Source organism: Pavona decussata, unplaced genomic scaffold (assembly GCF_977016875.1).
Source record: "Pavona decussata unplaced genomic scaffold, jaPavDecu1.1 SCAFFOLD_9, whole genome shotgun sequence".
Lineage (NCBI taxonomy): Eukaryota > Metazoa > Cnidaria > Anthozoa > Scleractinia > Agariciidae > Pavona > Pavona decussata.
Genome location: NW_028145432.1, coordinates 1,888,241 through 1,909,575, shown reverse-complemented (window position 1 = coordinate 1,909,575; position 21,335 = coordinate 1,888,241). Strand labels below are relative to the sequence as shown.

Below are 21,335 nucleotides of genomic sequence, written 5' to 3'. Positions count from 1 at the left end.
CAAACTTAAAAAATTGCACACAAATTTTACAAATTACATGCAAATTTTATAAATTGCATGCAAGCTCACACAACTTAACGAATTTTAAAACGAGTACGAAACTTAATAAAATTGGTCCAAATTTTTAAAAATGCAGAGGTGACAAACTTAAAAAAGTGCTTACAAACTTTGTAAAATGTACGCAAGCAAACTTAAAAAATTACAGGCAAATTTTGTAAAACATACGCAAGCTTAGTAAAATGTCTACAAAGTTAATTCGATGCAAAACTAACCAACTTGAAAAAAAAGTGTGAGTGTGCGCAAACTTAAAAAATTGCACACAAATTTTATAAATTACATGCAAATTTTATAAATCGCATGCAAGTTCACACAACTTAACAAATTTTAAAACAAGTACGCAAACTTAATAAAATTGGTCCAAATCTTTAAAAATGCAGAGGTTACAAACTTAAAAAAGTGCCTACAAACTTTGTAAAATGTACGCAAGCAAACTTAAAAAATTACAGGCAAATTTTGTAAAGCAAAACTAACTAACTTGAAAAAAAAGTGCGACTTAACTTTAATAAATGCGCGCAAACCAAACTTTTCTGAATGGCTATTAAACCGTACAAAGGAGGCCAGGTTGCTGAATACTATCAACTCGGGAACAAAAGGTCAGTATTAAGTTTTCTGTTTTATTATTTTCGCCTATTTCTAGCATATCTATGACTTTAGAGAGATCAAGAACAATTCTGTTTCTTAGTTTATACTCCAATTGGTTTAATTACATGAAAAGGTCACATATTTTAAGCTGTTTCGACCGAAAACGTTGATGGAATGAAAATGTTAATTGACGGTGGGGACATCCAGTGCTATAAAAGTTGTATTCTAGTGCCTGCAGGAAATGCATTCTGCGTAGCTAACCAAACACTGATGGTTCTTTATCAGTACAGAAATGGAAAATCCGAAATCCTACCTCGTAAACAAAGAGTGTGGAACTAATTAAGAGTCTATAACTGTTTCTCTTTGATTGTGATCTCAGTCCAATCCCTAACATTAAGTATTTAATATATGGGATGACCAGCAGTAGATTGTTGTGTTTAATGCTCTGTATTTTTTTCCAAACAGATTATAGTCTCGAGTGACCTAACCATGGTGTCCATTTTGATGTGCATGTGTTTGTTGTTGGGATTACAGTCAAATCTGGCAATTTCATTGCCAAGAAGTCCAATGTTGAATGATTATAACACACTTCAAGAATGCATTCTTAGTTACTTCAAAGCAGGTTATACTTACAAAAAGATAGCGTTTTTCTTGGGATCAGTCTATGGAGTGTTTATGACAGTCATATCATTGAGATACTTACTCAACAAAGTATATGGCGTATACAGGTGAGGGAATGCCTCTCCTGACTAGCTAATTCGCCATGCCATAAGACGTGAACTCAATGGGCCAGAAAAATTAGCAGGATATCGTTTTATGACAACGGTTTTACGGCAGAAGTATCATCTTAGAGTATCTAGAGATCAGGTCATGATATTATTAAGAGAGTGTGATCCTGAAGTGAAGTGCATCTCATCAAAAAAGGCAGTTATCTTGGCGTATCTACAGATGCCCAAGCCCCAATGGAACGTGGCATATTGATAGCTATGGCAAAATGAAACCGTTTGGATTTTGTGTCAGTGGGTGTGTTGACGGTTATTTAAGAAGAATCATGTTTTTAGAAGTTGCTTCCAGTAACAATGACCCCAAAATAATAGCTGGATACTTCCTGAAGTGTGTAAAAGAAGTTGGAGGATGCCCAAGGCTAGTACAGACAGACGGTGGAACTGAAAATGGCATTATTGCCAGTTTGCAATCAGTTTTCGGTAGCCAAGACAAAGACCAGTTTTCTGGACTTAGAAGCCATAGATATGGGACCTGAATGTCAAACCAACGGAGAGAAGCTTGGTGGTCCATCTTACGGAGATTTAGAAGTGAGTGGTGGATCAGTCTTTTTAAAGATTTCAGAGTGGTAACCAGAAACATATGTTTTGCCTACAATACTGTTTCATGGACCTGATTCAAAAGGATCTTGATAAAGTGGCAGAGCTGTGGAACAGTCATATCATTAGGCCTTGTAGAATGGCAGAATGTCCTTCAGGCATACCTGACGAGATGTATTTTTGCCCTCAGAATTCTGGTAATTAAAAAAATACTGTAGTAAAGTGTTAGGCTGAGCTCTGTTTGCTCGATAAAACCTGTTAGTGGAACACAAGGATTAGAAGCCAAACTGTAAGCTTTACCAGATTTATTTGAATTCATAATTTAATACAAACTTGAAGTCATTGGCTCATTGCAGAATTGAGGATCAAAGCTCAAGAACTAAAATGGGTGTTATTGACTTATTACAAATACTATTAAGTAATTCATCCAGACAGATTGCTTGGTCTGACATTCGGATTGTTTGAGAACATTCTTTTTTCTCTGCAGATGGTATTGACATGAAATACCAAGTAACAAGTGTAATGTTACAAATGGCAGAGGCTTATACCAGCGGTAAGGGTTCTTGTTGTGGAAACAGAGATTTTGAAGAATATTTGGACTACATTATGCAAAGGAGTGCTTTACAAAACCCAACAGACTGGAAGATGCGTTAGAGGTTTACTTTAGGTTGACAACGTTAACTGAAATGCAGTATTGACTCAAGAGGGTACATGGAAAAAAGCCTTTAGTGACTCTTTTGAGGCTAGCTCATGACCATTCACGTTTTGAATTTCACTGTCATGCAAGTTCTTGATAATAACTTTATATTAAGTATTTCAGTATTTTGCTATAAAACTACCAGTTATCATAGGGCAATGAGTGAAACCGGATTCCACTGCAGAAATGACTGGGAAAGATTTTTGTACATCTCCTTGTACAATCACCCAACATCCAATTACGGTTTAGTTGTAGTGTTTGATGACAGTTATTCCTTTTTAATAACTTCTTTTAGTTGCAGGATCGTTTTCTGAAAATAGGTGTCAGTTAATCAACTTATAACAAAGGGTAAACAGTTGCGTTTAGATAGTAATTGTGATTGCTTAGGTTTTGCAAGATGATTGACTAAAATCTAGCGCCACTTTCTCAACCAATCAGAAGCAAAAACAAAAGGAATTGTTCTGGTTTGCACGCATGCGTTTCCCACGCTGGGCGGCGGCTACATGTAACTGCTACAAAATCTGATTGTTTTATTTGATTTTCTTCGTCTGTTGAGATTAGTCAAGTAAGTACTTCGGTTCTGGTTTTTTATGTCCACTTAATTAAAAATGAACGATTTCATTGGTGGACTGTTCACTTTGTAGTAAAAGTAGAGAAGGGAAGGGGATTATTTAAAAAGAGACAGAAGGACAAAATGAAGGGAAGGAAGGAGAAAATAAAGGAAGGCAAACAGAGACTTAAACATCAGTTAAAACAATTTATTAACACGAGACGTCCCTCATAGTATTTATCCACCTTACGACTGCATATCAAACAAACAGTTTAACAACAAGATACTAAAAAAGGCTGAAAATTTACTTCAGATTAATCAGCCATGAAATGCAACAGATACACATACAGTTTCAGGGATAAAAGTGGAATAAAAGAAGATGAAAGGCTCAAAAACTCAAGAATGTTTGATATGTTCACTTGTTCTGACTGGTGTCCGTCAAGAAAATTGGTGCTTGGTTGTGTTGGCTTTGGTGACCGTTCAGTTTCGGATTTCCCTGACTGAGGAAATGACATTTTCATGTTTGAAACATCGCCCAAACTGTGAAAAGATATACCACTGTTCCGTTTTTTGTTCATGGGGCGTAGTGAATATTTAAAACATGTATGCCAATAAAAATAGAAAAAGAACTAGTACAGTTTATTATTCCACTTCTAACACAAGCAAATGTGCATCATAAAGATCAGTATCTACTCAAAGACAAGATACAATAATTTGTCACGTTTTCACTATAACCCAAGCTGACTAAACTGAAGAAATAGTTGGTAGAACCATTGGCCTTCAGTAGCTTTCTAATCAATGAATTGTAACAGTCAAAAGGACCATAGTAAAACTGGGACTTAACGAAACTTTTGTCACAAAGTAAACATAGTTCACTCATCATTTTACGCTGCTCGTTACGCTACGTCCATCTCCCAATTATCCAACGAGAGGATGCTGCTCAACTCCTCTCTCAATTCTGGAAAGGATTGATAAGTTGACGGTAACTGTAAAACAGTATTGCATGTATGTGCAACTGGCCTGCAGCCCAACCCTGATAAATCCCTAAACTCTATTTGAATTGCAGCAAACAGCATTAGCTCAGACCCACTAACGAACCTCACAAAGTTTGATAACCTTTGCGAAGTGTCTAGACCTTTAATGAACTTTTTGAGAAACTTGAGATTTTCCCTTTCTGGATCATTGCCTGGATTTGCCTCAAGACAACTCAAAATTTTGCTTATAGGTGGAAGCAAAGATTCATATTTCTTAGTCAAAGTCGTCACGTTAGTAAAGATTGGTATAAGAGGGCTAATTATGGACTTCCAACAGTCTGGGATATATTGAGGCTTTTGAATCAACTCTTTATGAGCAATTTCTTCAATAACAGCAACAATATTTTCTGAGTTGACCTTACGACGACAATCATAGTTGCTCAACATTTCCAAAAGGTCAGTATCATCATCACCCTCATACTCAATTTCACCGGCAATAGATTTGATGATGAAAGTTTTCTCATCAGCCGAAACATAATTTTGAAATGATTGAATCAACATTGGGCCAGTGACGGCAGATTCCCCAAACAAGAGATAGGCAAAGAATGCTTGAGACATTAGCAGTGGCAAGTACCCGCAGCTTTGATAACCTTTCACCAATATTCTGCCGATAGCTGCCCATTCTTCTCTTTGATAATCATGCCTTACAAAGGGCACTCTTTAGTTTTCTCCTATGAAAAGAGAATCGTATGCCTCTTTCCAAAACAGACTTAGTATGTCTCTTAGCACTCCAACTCCTTTGCCAATTTCTTGTCTGCCTCTAAAGTCGATGACCACAACTTCAAGGTCATTTCCCATAACAGATTTGTCTTTAAATATATCTATCAAATCCCTTTTTACATTTAGCCGGTGCACTTTTATAACACGTTTACGGACATCCTCCGGTACATCTGAAGCTTCCTAAACATCCATGTTTACGTCCACATGATTTTGGGCTGAACTGCTGTTGATAAGAAATGAATATCAGCTACACTCAACAAAGCAGAATTGGAGTTAAACACATTCAGCCATATTTAGTGAAAGGGAAACCCACCAGTAAATATAATTAATGGAAGATTAAATGGAGGGGTCCCTGGAAAAAAGCCCTAAGTGACTTCTGATAAATAAATAGATTCTCCTTCCAAATTGCCTTGTACTCGCTTGTGAAACAAGAGGAGAATTTGACCTTACTTAAAAAATCAGTTGGGGCTTTATTCCACGCACTCCTTGATATGAACTTGGTATTTCACTAACAACTCTGAGCACATTGATTAATAAAGTACACCTGAAAGCTGTTTGAAAATCCTAGCTGAAAAGAACTGCATGCAGGCTAAAGTACTATAGTCACACAGCCAGTTAGTCCTACACAACTCAAAATAATTATTTGGCATGAAAAGTTACAGATAGAAAAGAGTTCAGTGTAATTTGTGAACCATATTTCCCAATTTGGCATTTTTCCCCCTGGGTTGATGTGAACTTTGAGTCAAGTTTATTTACTTATCCAAAAGGATTAGACAAAAAGATTTTTATCCCTTATCCTGGAAAAAAAAAAGGTTCGCAATTAGAAAACAAACACCTTTTAAGGTTACAGCCATGTTTCGCCGGTGCCTTCAGGGAAATCTAGTGTAGGCGCGCTGCTTTCGATAAAAGCACGGAAAACTATATATCACATTAAAGCTGATAAATTGAAGTTTGCGAAAATATCAACGTTTTTTTATTTTGTTGGATACATAAGCGCTCAGAGGCCTGCAAACTCAATACTAGCGACGTGTACTTAACTGAATTACCCACTCTCACGTCAAGGCGCACAACCAAACAGACTGCACAATATCTATCAGGAGATAATAGGCTAACAAAGTGTGTCAGGCTTTTTCTTTATTCCTATTGGTTTGCGAGAAAACCCATCCGCAAGATGGACAATATAAACTTTTTGTAGTCCCGTCAGATGTTAACACGTCATGGGAAAAATATTTTGAATTTAGTAAAAGCCTGACACACTTTGATGCATTAATATCTGATGACTATTTTGGCCAAAGTTCGTTGAAATCTGGTAAATCTACATACCCTATTAATTCATTTTAAGATGGGGAATTCGCGCGAAAACAAAAGCCGTATTTTTGGTCTTGAAACATTTTCCGAGTTTTCGCACTTCATTAAAATACTTGTCAACGCGCTCACGCTGCCGGCCAATCAAACACAAAGAAGCATTCCCTGGGGAGTTCTGTAAGCATTCAGTGTTACTGTAATATTGTAAAGCGATTTTTTATGGGAAAAGTTAAGTCTGGCGCGAGAATAGCCACCGGCGAAACCAAAACAAAGAAGAAAACGGCAGATAGACGCAGAACATGAAACTGGCAGCCCCAGCGGAGTTGACACGAGACACGCACTTCTGACCGCTATCAGTACACGAGGCTGCTCGCTGAGGTTGGCTGCTTATTTTCAGGCGGTCAACAACGGCGAAAGTGGCTGGATTGTCGCCGGCATCTTCGATTTCGGACCCCGAACTGATGTTCGACTCTCCACTATCCGATTTCTCGTCCTCGAATTTCTCTGCTGCCAAGGCAGTTGTAGAAAATCTGACTGGTTGTACCAAGAACCCTTGTCGCTCTCCGCCAGCTGAAGTTTTTTGGCTTCGTCAAATAATTTTTTGACCTTCTTTGGGCCCGGTTTTTTCGTAACTGTCACCCAAGGTGACTTTTCTAGTTTCGCTTTCTTCATAACAACCTTTTACGCAATGCTTGAATCCAAAATGGAACGCTGTTTCACAGTAACATTTTACATACAACGCCGTGACATGCGATGAACACAATGTAGACAAAAATATGCAAATTTTCCGGTAATTCGAGATCGCGGGTAAATTTTGCCATGTAATATCTCAACACAGTCCCAGCATAAATTGGATTATGACAACTTCACTCGCTCACCGCTTTTCCTACAAAACTTTGTTTTTCAGATAGCTCGCGTTTTTTTTAAGATTTCTAACGGCTGTTTTCACAAAACTTTGCATCCCTTTCTTGTTTCAACAATTATCTAAAAAAATTTGTTTGAGAAAAATTCGACCTTCCTTTCCTATAAGTAACCACAAAGGTATATAAGTAAGCTTAAGCTTACATTTTACCATATTCCTTTAATCGTCTATAATTCCCTGCCTAAGGTATTGCAGGCCCGCCAATTTACATTTCCACTTGATCAACATTTTTGGTCTAAACAGTTTTAATACGGAACCTTTTCATGTAATTAAACAAAGAAGTATTAACTAAGAAATAGAATTGTCTTTGATCTCCCTAAAGCCTCTACCACAAATGTAGGTGTGAGCTCTCCCAAATCATCATCTGGAAGAGCACAAAAGTACACTTTGACATTAGACTTGCTTTATTACTATGATAGTAACAAACATGAAACCAAAATTTTCTCACAAAATGATCCTTACCTTCTTGACAGCCTGCCAGCTGGGAAGCAGCCTTGTTCAGATCATCACCACAGCTTGACAATGTGGCTTGAAGTACAGAATCCTTCTCGCTAGGAAACAATTCTTTCAGTTTTGCCACATTGCATAAACTTTCCTGCACAATAAAAAACAATGCTGTTTAGAATACATATGCACAAATACATATTTGAAATGTTGTTGTTCCACTGGATGAATGTTATTTACAAAATCAAGATATATTATTTTACATTTTAATGTGAAAAAAAAAAATAAGGTGGCTTGCAATGGTTTCCAGAATGTTCCAACACTTTCATGTATACATGTGCATAAATATCATGGCCTGAATTGATCTTAGAAAGTCATACAAATTTCTGTATGAACAATAAAGAAACCAGTGAGTTATTAATGGACCATCTGTCCATAGTTACCGTAGCACTTGGGAAAACTGGGTAGAGTTCTTGTTACTGACAACAGTTTGGCAATTGTTCGCGTTCTTTCATAGGCTGTGCTTTAATTTCTGAGACAATTCTTGATGGAATGTTTGATCGTCAGAAGGTGGAACATGACTATGTTAGGACAAAAAACAGATGGAAACTAACTTTCTGTGCACCCTCAGCCACTGAACTTGTTAAAACATGGTACTGATGGCCCCTGACTCAGATCAACTGTTCTTAAAGGCTATACAAAAAGTCAAACATGGCATTAATGGCACTAATATTCTTACTTCTAAAAAGTTCAAAGCTTGCAAAAGGTTGTGACACCCATCACATTCTTTGTAAACAGAAATTGAAAATTTGAGGCAGATCAAGTCAGAGGCAGGGAACAATTTACCTTAAGCTATTAACTCTGCTGATAAAACTAAACATAGACAAACATAAATGGGTTGGTTTTCAATGTAGGCATCCCTGCAGGTAGGAACAGAATTGGGTGACTAATTCAGTTGACAAACTTCATCCCAGCATTTGAACCCTACTATGTAAAGTTATGGACTTACCTGCGTGATGGTAGTTATGTCTAAAAAACTGCTGGACTGGCCTCACGTAAGCTATCGCCTGCCCCAGGGCTTCCCAAAAGGAGGGAACTGTATATCTGAAAAGCGCAATGGCAATTACCTCTAAGTTTCTTCTAGCATTAGCTGCACGGAGTATTTCAAGACCACCTTGAAGATCTTTAAGCTTCGGAAACTGATTCTTTAGTGTACTTCTTACGTGCTCAAGTGAACCATTCCTGTTACTGAAAGCAATCGTTTTCTCTCCCAGGCCTGCTGCCTCTAATTTCCCTGTTTCATCTTGCGATGGCACGTAACTGTGATCTTTTTTGGATAAACAAACAAATATATGAGTCCATGAGTCCTTAGGTTTGAAACATTGAAACGGCATCGCCCTCTGTTTTGGTTTCCATGAATTTTGGCTCCATTGAGAGTTCACTGAAGATGGTCCATGAAACCGGGAAAAAGACGAGAGAGTTCAGTCGGCATTCTAACAGTACCTGGATTAGTCGAAGTGCTTATGGTTGGTAGATTATTAGTTTCATTGGTGATTCCTTCTCTTTCTGATGTATTGCCTCCCCGCAACATCCCAACAGATTGGTTGATGAGATTGAGTGCTCGATCAAACTGACTTCCATTGCTGTTTTAGGACGACAATTCCGAGTCCGCCATGTTTCCTCTTAGGGCGACCGATAACCCATATGACAGTTTGTGACGGTTGATCAGTACTGGTCAGCGGTTACGTATTTTATTTTTTTTTTTTAATTTTTTTTTTTTTTTTTTAATAATCTTTATTGAGGAAATCAATGTCACTAATAAGTGATTTACAAAAGAGTCCTCTAAAATTAAAAAGAATAAAAAAAAAATGATAATAATAATAATAATAATAAAGAAAAATAAAGACTAATATATGAATATATAAAAATTAGACTAAAGACTATTTACTTTTCTTACCACTCTTTTAAAACTAGCTAATGATGGGCTTTGTCTGATTGAAAGGTCTAATTTATTCCAATCGTTTGAGGCAAAATTTGTCGATGTCCAATGCCCCCAGTTCCTACTAGATGCACTCTTACGGATATTATTTTTACATCTAGTATTATAATCGTGTTTATCCTTATTGAATTCAATATTAAAACGATGAGAAAATAAGTTTTAACTTCATGCTCAAGAGTTTTTTGGACATCAGGTGTGCAACAACACATTTGGTGTGCAGGTGATCGCTAGGTGTGCAACAAGATGTTGGGTGTGCAGGTGATCATTAGGTGTGCAAGACAACATTAGATGTATAAGTCGACATTGGGTGTGCAACTTTTCAATAATTGGCGAATGAAAAGATGCAATGATGTCATTACAATGATTAACAATTGGATCTTCTAATGTAATAATTAACAATGCACACCTAATATCTTTTTTGATAGGAAAACAGCTTCATAGTGGATTGCTCATTTTAAAGAATTGAGGGACAGGGGAGTATACTGTGATGCCAATTCTGTACATGTGGAATGTCTACTGTTTTGTTAGATGGCACGTTTTCATAAGGAACTCCAAAGAGTGGCTCGACTGTGCAACCTGCGTTAGATTCGACCCTCAACAAGGAACAACAGTTCTCCCCACGGTTGGACTTGTCTCTTGTACCATCATCCTGAAATGACAGGGGCTGAAGATGGCAAGCATGATGTTGACATTGACGACTTAGATGTTGCTAGAGACGTGTTGTTATGACCTTCCTATGTATTCATCACCTGAGTTTATTGAAATTGCTGAGCTAATCATGACTGACGAAGGTCTTAGAATGCCAGAAAATGCCAATGAGGCACGGGATCTTTATTTGACTCTTATGAACGAGATAGAGAAATTAATATAGCTTCAAATTCATGAGAATGGTCTAACTGAAATGTGTGGAATATTCGAAACTGAAAATTTTTATAGCCTTAAGAAGAAAGCCCTGTGGTGCTCCTAGTCCCAAGAAAATCTTTGTTTTGGGGTGTGTGTGTGGGCGTGTGGAAAGGAGGTGGATAGGTAATAATAATTGTAGCGGTCTCGCTGGTGTGTACACATGGAATCGATTCATTTGTATATTATCAGTTCAATGCTAAATCCCACCTTCTCCAGTGTTAGATACTATTATAACAATAGCAAAAGCATTAACAAATAAACATCAACTTTATTAGCATTCGTGAACTCATAGTCTGGTATTAGCCAGGGTAAATCTGTAAAAAGTCACTATTGGACATTTGAGGGTAAATCCACTCTTCTGCAGTTACTGGAGTGCTACGACGACTGAGCTAAAGCTAGAAATTGTTCTAAACCTGCTGACGTGATCTTACTAGATCTGTCCAAAGCTTTTAATCGTGTGCCACATGAACGTTTATTGCTGAAACTGAATAGGCACAGCATAGACGGGCCCTTACTGCGGTGGTTTAGATATTTTTTTGACAAACAGAATGCAACACGTTGTTATCAGAGGCAAGTGTTCAGATTGGTCGTCAGTAACGTCTGGGGTGCCCCAAGGAACAATTCTTGGCCCTATTTTGTTTATCATCTATATAAACGACATCTCGACAGATTTGACATCCACTGTCAAGATTTATGCAGACGACACTAAAATCTACCGCACAATTGGCTCACCAGATGTTGATATCCCTGCCCTGCAGTGTGACCTAGATCGATTAGGCGTATGGGCAAATAAATGGCAGATGAACTTTAATCCGGATAAATGCGAGGTGATGCGTATTACACATAGAAAGGATAAAACCAAACCTATTTATTCGCTGGGAGGGCAATTTGGGTCGGTAGAGAACACCAAGGACCTCGGGGTAACCATCTCTTCTGACCTGTCCTGGGGCAAGCATGTGTTTGCAACGGTGATAAGGCAAATATAGTATTGGGTATCATAAAGCGGTCCATTGGAACAAATAACCGGGATGTGTTTTCGCAGCTCTACAAGTCAATGGTCCGGCCTATACTTGAGTATGCGGCTCCTGTTTGGAGCCCGTACTTGATTAAAGATATTGTGGCGCTGGAAAAGGTTCAAAGAAAAGCTTCGCGACTTGCTTTAAGGCAGAAACGTGGTGAAATGAGTTATGAACATCGTTGTAGCTTACTGAAATGGCAAACACTAGAGAAGCGAAGAATTTTTATCTCTGGTTCAATGTTATAAGATAGTTTTTGGCATTGACCACCTCTCTTTCCCAGATTTCTTTGAGTTTGCCAAAAGTACTCGTACAAGAACTAACGACGACTATAAACTTTATTTGAGAAGAGCGGTTTGTAATTGCTACAAATATTCTTTCTTTATTCGCATTGTAAGGAAATGGAATGACTTGCCAGGATATGTTGTACATGCCGAATCATTATTTGTTTTTAAGAGTAGACTTAAAATTTATTTGAATATTTATTGATCAGTAGCCATCGAATTTTATCAAGTTCTAGAAATTTTAAAATATTTTTGAAGTTTTTAGTTAGGGAAATTGCTTTGTACAGGGTTAACCTCACGATTTCCCTTTTCAGGATGTTTTTTTGTATTGTGTTATAGCCTCCTGAATAAAATGTTATCTTATGTTATGTTATGTTATGTTAAAAACAGCAAATATTTATTAAAAGATATGCCACTGGGAAGTGGCATTTATATAAACATTAACTGCTTCTTGACTGATGTCAAAATGAACACAAGACTTGGTGGATTATCAATATCAGTGTTCACTGAATGCATTCACATTTAACTTAAACAATAACCTTTTGCAGTGATGCCAACTGGATAACTTTTTGTAAGCCTGCACCAAAAAAAGGTGGTGATGTTCAGCCATTTAAATTGTAGCTTACGGGATTTTTTTTTTTTGCCGGTGAAATGGTTATGCTGTGCATGGTTCCATCTAAAAGTGGGAACAAGGAAATATACAGAATGCGCGTATATGAGGTCGTTCACTTTTTGAGGGTTGTCCAATATAGACAAACTGATACGGTCTGAAAAAACGGCCTTACGATCCGTACGGTTTGTACAGACCGTAAAGACACTTTTCGGTCCGTAAATTGCATCTCATTAAGGACACTTGGAATATTTCCACGTCTTATGTGAGTGAGGGGCTTGTAAAGTTTGACGATCCGTACGGTCTGTACAGATCGTAAAGGCGCTTTTCGGTCCGTATACGGTCCGTAAATTGCATCTCATTAAGGACACTTAGAATATTTCCACGTGTTATCTCAGAGAGGGGCTTGTAAAGTTTGACGATCCGTACGGTCTGTACAGATCGTAAAGGCACTTTTCGGTCCGTAAATTGCATCTCATTAAAGACACTTAGAATATTTTCGCTTCTTATCTGAGAGAGGGGCTTGTAAAGTTTGATGATCCGTACGGTCTGTACGGATCGTAAAGGCACTTTTCGGTCCGTATACGGTCCGTAAATTGCATCTCATTAAGGACAATTAGAATATTTTCGCTTCTTATCTGAGAGAGGGGATTGTAATGTTTGACGATCCGTACGGTCTGTACAGATCGTAAAGGCGCTTTTCGGTCCGTATACGGTCCGTAAATTGCATCTCATTAAGGACACTTAGAATATTTCCACGTCTTATCTCAGAGAGGGGCTTGTAAAGTTTGACGATCCGTACGGTCTGTACGGATCGTAAAGGCACTTTTCGGTCCGTATACGGTCCGTAAATTGCATCTCATTAAGGACACTTAGAATATTTTCGCTTCTTATCTGAGAGAGGGGCTTGTAAAGTTTGACGATCCGTACGGTCTGTACAGATCGTAAAGGCCCTTTTCGGTCCGTATACGGTCCGTAAATTGCATCTCATTAAGGACAATTAGAATATTTTCGCTTCTTATCTGAGAGAGGGGCTTGTAAAGTTTGACGATCCGTACGGTCTGTACAGATCGTAAAGGCCCTTTTCGGTCCGTATACGGTCCGTAAATTGCATCTCATTAAGGACAATTAGAATATTTTCGCTTCTTATCTGAGAGAGGGGCTTGTAAAGTTTGACGATCCGTACGGTCTGTACAGATGGTAAAGGCACTTTTCGGTCCATATACGGTCCGTAAATTGCATCTCATCAAGGACACTTAGAATATTTTCGCTTCTTATCTGAGAGAGGGGCTTGTAAAGTTTGACGATCCGTACGGTCTGTACAGATGGTAAAGGCACTTTTCGGTCCGTATACGGTCCGTAAATTGCATCTCATTAAGGACACTTAGAATATTTCCACGTCTTATCTCAGAGAGGGGCTTGTAAAGTTTGACGATCCGTACGGTCTGTACAGATCGTAAAGGCACTTTTCGGTCCGTATACGGTCCGTAAATTGCATCTCATTAAGGACACTTAGAATATTTTCGCTTCTTATCTGAGAGAGGGGCTTGTAAAGTTTGACGATCCGTACGGTCTGTACAGATCGTAAAGGCCCTTTTCGGTCCGTATACGGTCCGTAAATTGCATCTCATTAAGGACACTTAGAATATTTCCACGTCTTATCCGAGAGAGGGGCTTGTAAAGTTTGACGATCCGTACGGTCTGTACAGATCGTAAAGGCACTTTTCGGTCCGTATACGGTCCGTAAATTGCATCTCATTAAAGACACTTAGAATATTTTCGCTTCTTATCTGAGAGAGGGGATTGTAAAGTTTGACGATCCGTACGGTCTGTACAGATCGTAAAGGCACTTTTCGGTCCGTATACGGTCCGTAAATTGCATCTCATTAAAGACACTTAGAATATTTTCGCTTCTTATCTGAGAGAGGGGATTGTAAAGTTTGACGATCCGTACGGTCTGTACAGATCGTAAAGGCACTTTTCGGTCCGTATACATTCCTCGGCTGTTTGATACTTCGCGAGAGGCTTATTCGGTTTAGCATGATCGGTTGGAATGTTAAAATAATTAAAGGAAAGTTGTGTCATTGATTTTCGCAGTTGTAAGTGCGTAAGCTAAGGGTATAAATACTGTTATTAACACCGAGTAACTGAAATAAAGCGTTTAATTTACAAATGTGTTCACCACTGGGTCTTCTTTTGAACTACATCACTGTTGTGGTTATCCAAAAGGAAAAGCATTAAAAACTTGAATCTCCATCGATTCATATGTTTAGTTATTTTAGCATATCTTGACAACCAAGAGAATAGCTGCTCGCACACTTCAGAGTTGACATTCTGTTGATGAAATAGAAACATTAATCAAGGAGATGATTATGAAAGTTATTGTTTTTTTTTAAAATAATATTAATATTGGAATAAACTACATGTATAAGCGAAAAGGGAGAGTGTTTGTCAAAATATAAGATAGAGGTTAAAAAACAATCAAACAAAAAAAACAACAACAAAAAAGTGAGTGAGGGGTTGATTATTTGTTATCAATAGGCTAAAAGCCAGTTTGTTTCATTGGAACAGTACAATATCAAATACTTGGTTGTTTTGACTGATTTATGACATCAAAAAGTACCAAACAGTAGCTCTGTTATAGGGCAATTGAATTGTGCTAGTTTATTACCTGTAGATTTGGTGCATTGTGTGGGTTGCAGTTTTGTCTACACCATCTATCGACATGGTTTGGAAAATGAAACCGGTCACACACAATTTCCATATCATGTATCCTCTTCGCTGTGGGTGTCAGGTGGCTTCGTTTGCTGTTCTGTGCAAATTTTTTCAAATGGCAGGCATCGTCATAACAAATGGTGTCTGTTGAAAGGATAAAGCAAGTGCAATGAAAGGGAATAAGTTAATTAGTTATATAATTACAGACTGGGAAATATTGACATATTTGCCTGTCAGAAGTGTAATTTAAAGCTAAAATACTTGATTGGGTAGTATACTGACAGATTGTATTAAATATGTATATTTTATTATTGGCAAATGGCTTAATTGAAGGGTTCAGTATTGCATGTCTTACCTACGTTCTGCATTGATGGGTGTTGTAGCAAGTCATGCATGTGTGCATACACTTGCGTCTTGCTTTCGGAACCAAACAACTCTTTAATGCCAATTACCACTGAACATGGTTTTGCAACAGCTAGTATTCCTATATGGTAATATTACATAAAGGGAGATAGATCATTAATAATGTTCTCAATATTTCATTGAAGAACCTGAAACATTTTCAAACAAAGGTGTAGTTATCATGAATTAAGGTGTAATATTAATTCAAAGTGATAAAAGGAAATCAGTTTCAACTTGAAAGGTCCATGTACATGGAAAGCACTCTTGTAAAACTATGGGATCATAATTCCCTTTCTGAAACATCAAGGACTAAGGGTAGGTGGATAGTAGTCCTTTACTGATACATGTTTATGGGCCTGGTCAAGTACATATATGTTGGTGTGTACCCAGTTAAATACACTTGGGTGAACAAAGGGGGTACTAAGGAGCAAGGAGTTGAAACATTGGACTGTGTTAGTATTAGTATAGTATATTTGTCTGTTAGCCCTATTGAACTAATAATAATTATTGGAAAGTAACATACTTTAAACAGTGCTAGTAGATTCTGATATTAATATATGTCGAAATTCAGGTCACTAATAACTGCTTGGTAAAATACTTGGCCGAGAAAAGAAATCATTATAACAGCTTCAGTGAAGGGCTTGATAATGATTCTTTGATTTGACTGTTGCTTCCTTTATTATTCCCATATGGGTTAGTAAAGACGTTTGAGTTAAGTCGGAGGCTAAATATTATTAAATTTAGGATAATGTGTGTAACAAAACATGATCATATCTTGATGACTTAAGGTAGCTGTTATAAAATTTTAACTGACTGCGGTTGATTTATTTAATACCTTTGAGTAAGCATAGGAAGCTTTACCTGCAGTTCTGTGGTTCTTAGATTTGTGTTTATCTTTTTCTGTACCACAGATCATGTTTCTTTGCTGGCCATTTGTTTCTGGAACTCTCTTGTCATCTTCACTTTCAACAGCAAAACCAGTACTAGACAATGATATTAAGTATAATATCTGGTTAATTTTTAATGATAATAATGATGTGTGGGAAGTGCATGTAAAATGAAAAACTTGTTTCATAAATAGCTTTTTGAAAAAGGGAAGTTTAGATAATTTGAAGTGACATTTAAGGTTGTTACCTTGTGATTGGAGTATTGCAAGATTCACTTGTGGGGGTTGCAGAGGCATGTGTAAATTCAGTCCGTTGTACACCAAATTCATTCAGTGTGATCAGTGTCTGTTCATAAGAGTTCTTTTCCTTCAGACAGGCTTGAATTCTTGGAGGAAGGTTGCACTCTTTCAGCCAACTTTCTCGTCCATCTGCCCAGAGAACCTAGCGATTAAATTATAAAAAAAAGTCAGTGGGGGGTTGGGAGATTAGCATTTTGTTGTTTAGTGTGTGAAAATTGAAATGGGTATCATTTTGCTTAGTTGTTTATGAAATGCCAGTGAATACATTGGTCTTCCCGCCAACAGAAAAGAAAACTAACGTTATGAACTAAGGGTAATGGGTGATAAAACCATTTCACAAATCAAAATGTGATGACAGTCGTTTTACATTTTGAAGTCATTTAAAGTGGAATATGATGCTTTCCTTGTCTTGTTTCTTTTTCATTCAGCACTTTAACGATAAGAGAACCTGGTGTACTGTTAGTATGGTTCTGAATCCCAGTGGAAGGTGGGTTGTCAACTAAGTCATCTTGAAATACCATCGCCGTGTCAGAGTGGACAGAGCAGTACCTTGATGTTTTTGCTGGTATATTTTGACATCCTAGGAAGAAACAGATGATTATATTGAAACTATGAATAAATGCAGCATGCATAATGATTAATGCAAGAGCATTTTAAGAGAAATATCTCAATAATTTTATCCTAAAGCATAGTTCCAGATGAATCCTAAACTGGTAATTAGTTAAAATGCCATTGAAGTTGTCATAATTAACTGGTTATGTATTGGGCCAACTTAGCAAATGATCTGTCAGACTACTCAGTGTACTTTGCATATAATACATGTGTTCAACTGAGGTCTTACAACAAAGTAGGAACTTTGTAGCTATGTACATTTTACAATAACTACTTTTGAGGTTGTTCATCAACTTATTGACAATGAAATTGCACTCCTACTACCTTTAGTGAGTTTAAGTATTTAAGGTGTGGTAAATGAAAGGTGAATACAAAGATGCAGACTGTCAAGGTACATGTTTGAATTAACTTCTACCATTTAAGGCAAAAGGTATTTGCTCACCAATACTAAAATGCCCTTATTGATAAACAAATTCTCTGAACAAATCATTAAGAAATACCATCATACTTCTTCAAAAGTACGGGCACATGCGTACACATGTATGTTACCATCCAACTCTCATGCGCTAGGTGTGACTCTTAAAATGCTTGCAGTGTTGTATATACTTTGATCTTGCACTTATCTTTATCCTTATTGACCAACTTCTCAATTTTAGACTGTTTGGAAAATATGGGACGCTATTTAAGTCTTCACTGACACACTTTCCCGTAATACATAATGTCAAAGCATGGAAGGTTCAGTTGGAATATTATAATTATTTTCTGGCGAACTTTAATAATATTTAGTTTATTTTTGGAAGCCCTTGGGTATAGTTGTGTTATCTTTGAAAATCAGGATATTGCTCCCAGTAAAAAGATGTGACACCTTTTGACACAGGAAATGGAGGCAGGTATTAATGATATATGGTATCTTACCAACCACAATTGCACCAGCTATCCCTTGAAATTGTAACTGTCCTACATTCTTCAATATGCTCACCTGCCTTGCATTTTTCATGTTTCCATCCAAAATCAAGACATTTTTGCATCCAGGAGTTTCACACTGGTGATCTGAGTGAATGTAATACACATAGAAAATGCATTTTGCTTCCTTTTATGACTATAAGTATATACAGTAGTACTCTTGTAGTTTATTTGTGGGCTGCATTTTTAAACTGCCAAATAGTGGTTTGCTACAATTATCCTATAAATGAAATTTGTGCTTTTAAAATAAAACTTAATTGACTCCCGAAGAGGGGGGGGGGGGGGGGGAGGACTCCCATATGGAACAGACAGGGATGCTTTTTGGAAATTTTGAATTTAACCCCTAAAGGAGACCATCTGGTTGGGCTCAAGCTGTTTGTTACCCCTAAAGGAGGCCAATCTGGGTGTGGTTTAAGCAAATTTAGAAAGGAAATTAGTCTTCTATTTCTCTTTGCGTAATTTTGTGTGTCTTTGCGGAACCCTAAATGAGACCTTGGCGGCTTAAAATATTGGCGCTTTGCCTGGAACACCCTAAACGAGACCAAAATCCAAAATTTACACCCCTAAACGAGACAACGAACATTCCTGTTTGGTTCATATAAGTGTCCCCCCCCCCCGGAGCTTGACCCTTGCATCTGTTTCAATTCCCTTTAGCTGCACAATGGGTCTCTTTTGTTAATGGGTGGTGTTCGCGTGAAATGAGTTGTTCACAGAAACAATATTTGTCTCCAATGACCAGTGCCCTTTTAACCATTTTTTATTTTTTTTTCCCAGAATGATGCTACTTGTCACTTAACTTAGCGTACCCCCCCCCCCCCCTCCTGTTACCCTGGGACTAACATCTGGTTTCTGTATCAAAGGCACAAGTTTCACATTAGTGTCCTTTCTCTATTTTTATATCAATTGTGCAGTCATTGATGTAATACTCTTTACATTCCTCACCTCCCCATTTAGCGACAAATGCACTGCTGAGTTCTTTGCCAACCTTCTCAACCATGCAATTTCGATCACACGGAAGTATAGACAGTTCGTGCCACAGATTGTGTGCATTGATTGACTGTAAGCATGCTAACAGGAGGAATCCTTCTTCTAGGCGGCGTCTGTCAAGATTCATTCTTTTCTCCAACATTTCTTTAACCTGCTTGGGTGTGTCTCTATCAAATAGGATAATTAAAAAGCCAAAAGAATGTAAGAATGAAGGCATTGAAGGCTGAAGGTTTGGCTATTTTTTGGGGTATATTTTCTGCACAGCTCCATGCATTAAATATGTTTACATTTTGAGGGTTAAAAATCTCTTCATATTTGTTGTTCGAGAAAGATGATTAGTATGACAGTGATGCCCGTAAAATATAAATAAGTGGAGTTTCCAACAGCCTCATATATCTTCGCCACCACCATAAAAAGTAATCATAACAGCTGTCTTATTAATTCTCCCTTATCACGGAAATTTATCATTTTTATGTGACCTGATTAGGCAACTAATAAATATTATACTGCTGGAAAGGGCACCTTAAAATTAGTAAAAAGGCCAAGTTTGAGAGTCTGGCCTTTTAAAATTGAGGATATTATTTATAGCTGCGTTAAGTCTTGATATTTTATAGACAGTTGTGTAGACCACAAGTATGATTTCAGACCAAAATTGCACAACACAAAGTTCAATAACACTTTCTTCCACCCATTTTAAAATTTCACAGTTTTTTTGTCGATATTAATATTTATTTATCCACTTCAGGAAACCCTGTTTCATTTTCATTTTGATGGCCTAAAAAAAGATGGATTTAGAGCAAAAAATAGTGTGATTTGGAATAAATCGCCATGTTGAGAGCCAATCCGATTGCAAGGATCACCAGTGATTTCAAAATGGGGGTAATAAATTATTGAATGGTGTTGGAGGGACTGCACTGTCGATTGCACTTATTTCAGTTTACATAACTTATGTAAAAAAAGGAGGTTTCGTTACCTTTTCATTCTTTTTGTTGTCTGTTCGTGTTCTCCATTAGTGGTTGCTTGGACGTAACCAAATCGTCTGTTGTAAGATGACGCGTATGTTTTGAACGGCACTGCTCCAATAATAAGTAAGTTGCTAAATTCTTGTAACAAATTCATTTCGAACGCTGTGTCCTCGGAGGACTGAAGGTATTGAAGTTCGAAAGCAGTGTTGTCGTAATGTTTCTCGCCATTTACTGTCCAATAACCATAATGCTCATAAATTTTGCATTTCCTGCATTGCTTTGTCACTCTACAGCCAAGGTACGTTCCTCTGTGCCAAGTGTATATCACGACAGGATGGGTTTTGTTCTCGACAACTAAGTTCTTGTTGCAGTTCCTACAATGATCCTTAGCGGAAACCAAAACTGTAGCCATCGGCTGTCCACAGGCTATTGTAAAGTCGTGGAATCGTTTAAAGCGGGTTTGTTCTGGCAACAACAGAGTCGGTTGCATGTAAAGCATGCTCTCTGCTTCAGCACGAAAGCATGCTACGGCGGTTTTGTCTTCGTCTCTCGGTAAAAATTTCTTCGCCATGGACGAACTGTCTCACTACCGACGTTAAATTGATGGCTTTGACGAAAATATCTCCTATGGCATTTATGACAAAAAGTAGGCTGGAGAAACCAGCGTAATTTTCCAAATACCCTGGCATGTTTAGTGTTGTCAGTGTTTGTCTATCGATACCTGACCGCGTTTTTTTTGTTACGCTGTTTTTATGGTGACAAAAAAGACGTCACAGAGGCGGTTGTGGCGCTACCTCGTTTCCAGGGTATTTTCTGTTACACTGTCCCGGAAGTAAAACAGGCTTAATGGATTAATTTTAAGAAAAGCCCTCAATAACCACGACACTTAGTATACAGTGAGTATGTGTAATAATATAAGTCACTTCTGGACAGGATTTTTGGGGTTCTTGATTCCAAGCATCTTTTCACAGTTTATGCAAGGAAGATCTATCATGTCAACAATGGCCATTCCTATTCTTGAATACGGAAGTATCGTAGGGTAGACTAAAATATCAAA

General features: G+C 37.6%; 2 protein-coding genes and 1 pseudogene across 2 annotated transcripts; 1 reads left to right on the top strand and 2 right to left on the bottom strand.

Moving 5' to 3' along the window:
- Positions 1-1,458: 1,458 nt before the first annotated feature.
- LOC146488517 (uncharacterized) lies at positions 1,459-2,662 on the top strand (annotated as a pseudogene).
- Positions 2,284-9,295, bottom strand: LOC146488516 (uncharacterized). The gene is made up of 3 exons (XM_085116501.1): positions 8,646-9,295; positions 7,655-7,787; positions 2,284-5,188 (listed from the first exon to the last, which is right to left on the bottom strand). Exons 1-2 carry the CDS (start codon positions 9,028-9,030, stop codon positions 7,744-7,746), a joined length of 429 nt encoding a protein of 142 aa, XP_084972627.1. The 5' UTR covers positions 9,031-9,295; the 3' UTR covers positions 2,284-5,188; positions 7,655-7,743.
- A 5,313-nt stretch (positions 9,296-14,608) lies between these two features.
- On the bottom strand, positions 14,609-21,038 carry LOC146488515 (uncharacterized). Its single transcript, XM_085115931.1, has 10 exons — positions 20,287-21,038; positions 19,269-19,480; positions 18,279-18,413; positions 17,151-17,331; positions 17,007-17,022; positions 16,700-16,893; positions 16,427-16,548; positions 15,519-15,647; positions 15,120-15,307; positions 14,609-14,782 (listed from the first exon to the last, which is right to left on the bottom strand). The coding sequence occupies exons 1-10, from the start codon at positions 20,847-20,849 to the stop codon at positions 14,627-14,629; spliced, it is 1,896 nt and encodes a 631-aa protein (XP_084972057.1). The 5' UTR covers positions 20,850-21,038; the 3' UTR covers positions 14,609-14,626.
- Between the last annotated feature and the right edge of the window lie 297 nt (positions 21,039-21,335).

Excerpts from the sequence above, each read along its gene's own strand:
- LOC146488516 (XM_085116501.1), bottom strand. The coding sequence starts at position 9,030 with ATGCCGTTTCAATGTTTCAAACCTAAGGACTCATGGACTCATATATTT. Across the intron at positions 7,788-8,645 it reads ACATAACTACCATCACGCAG|GAAAGTTTATGCAATGTGGC; the intron begins GTAAGTCCATAA and ends TTTATTGTGCAG.
- LOC146488515 (XM_085115931.1), bottom strand. The coding sequence starts at position 20,849 with ATGGCGAAGAAATTTTTACCGAGAGACGAAGACAAAACCGCCGTAGCA. Across the intron at positions 18,414-19,268 it reads ATTTGTCGCTAAATGGGGAG|ATCACCAGTGTGAAACTCCT; the intron begins GTGAGGAATGTA and ends ACATTCACTCAG. Across the intron at positions 15,308-15,518 it reads CCCATCAATGCAGAACGTAG|ACACCATTTGTTATGACGAT; the intron begins GTAAGACATGCA and ends TCCTTTCAACAG.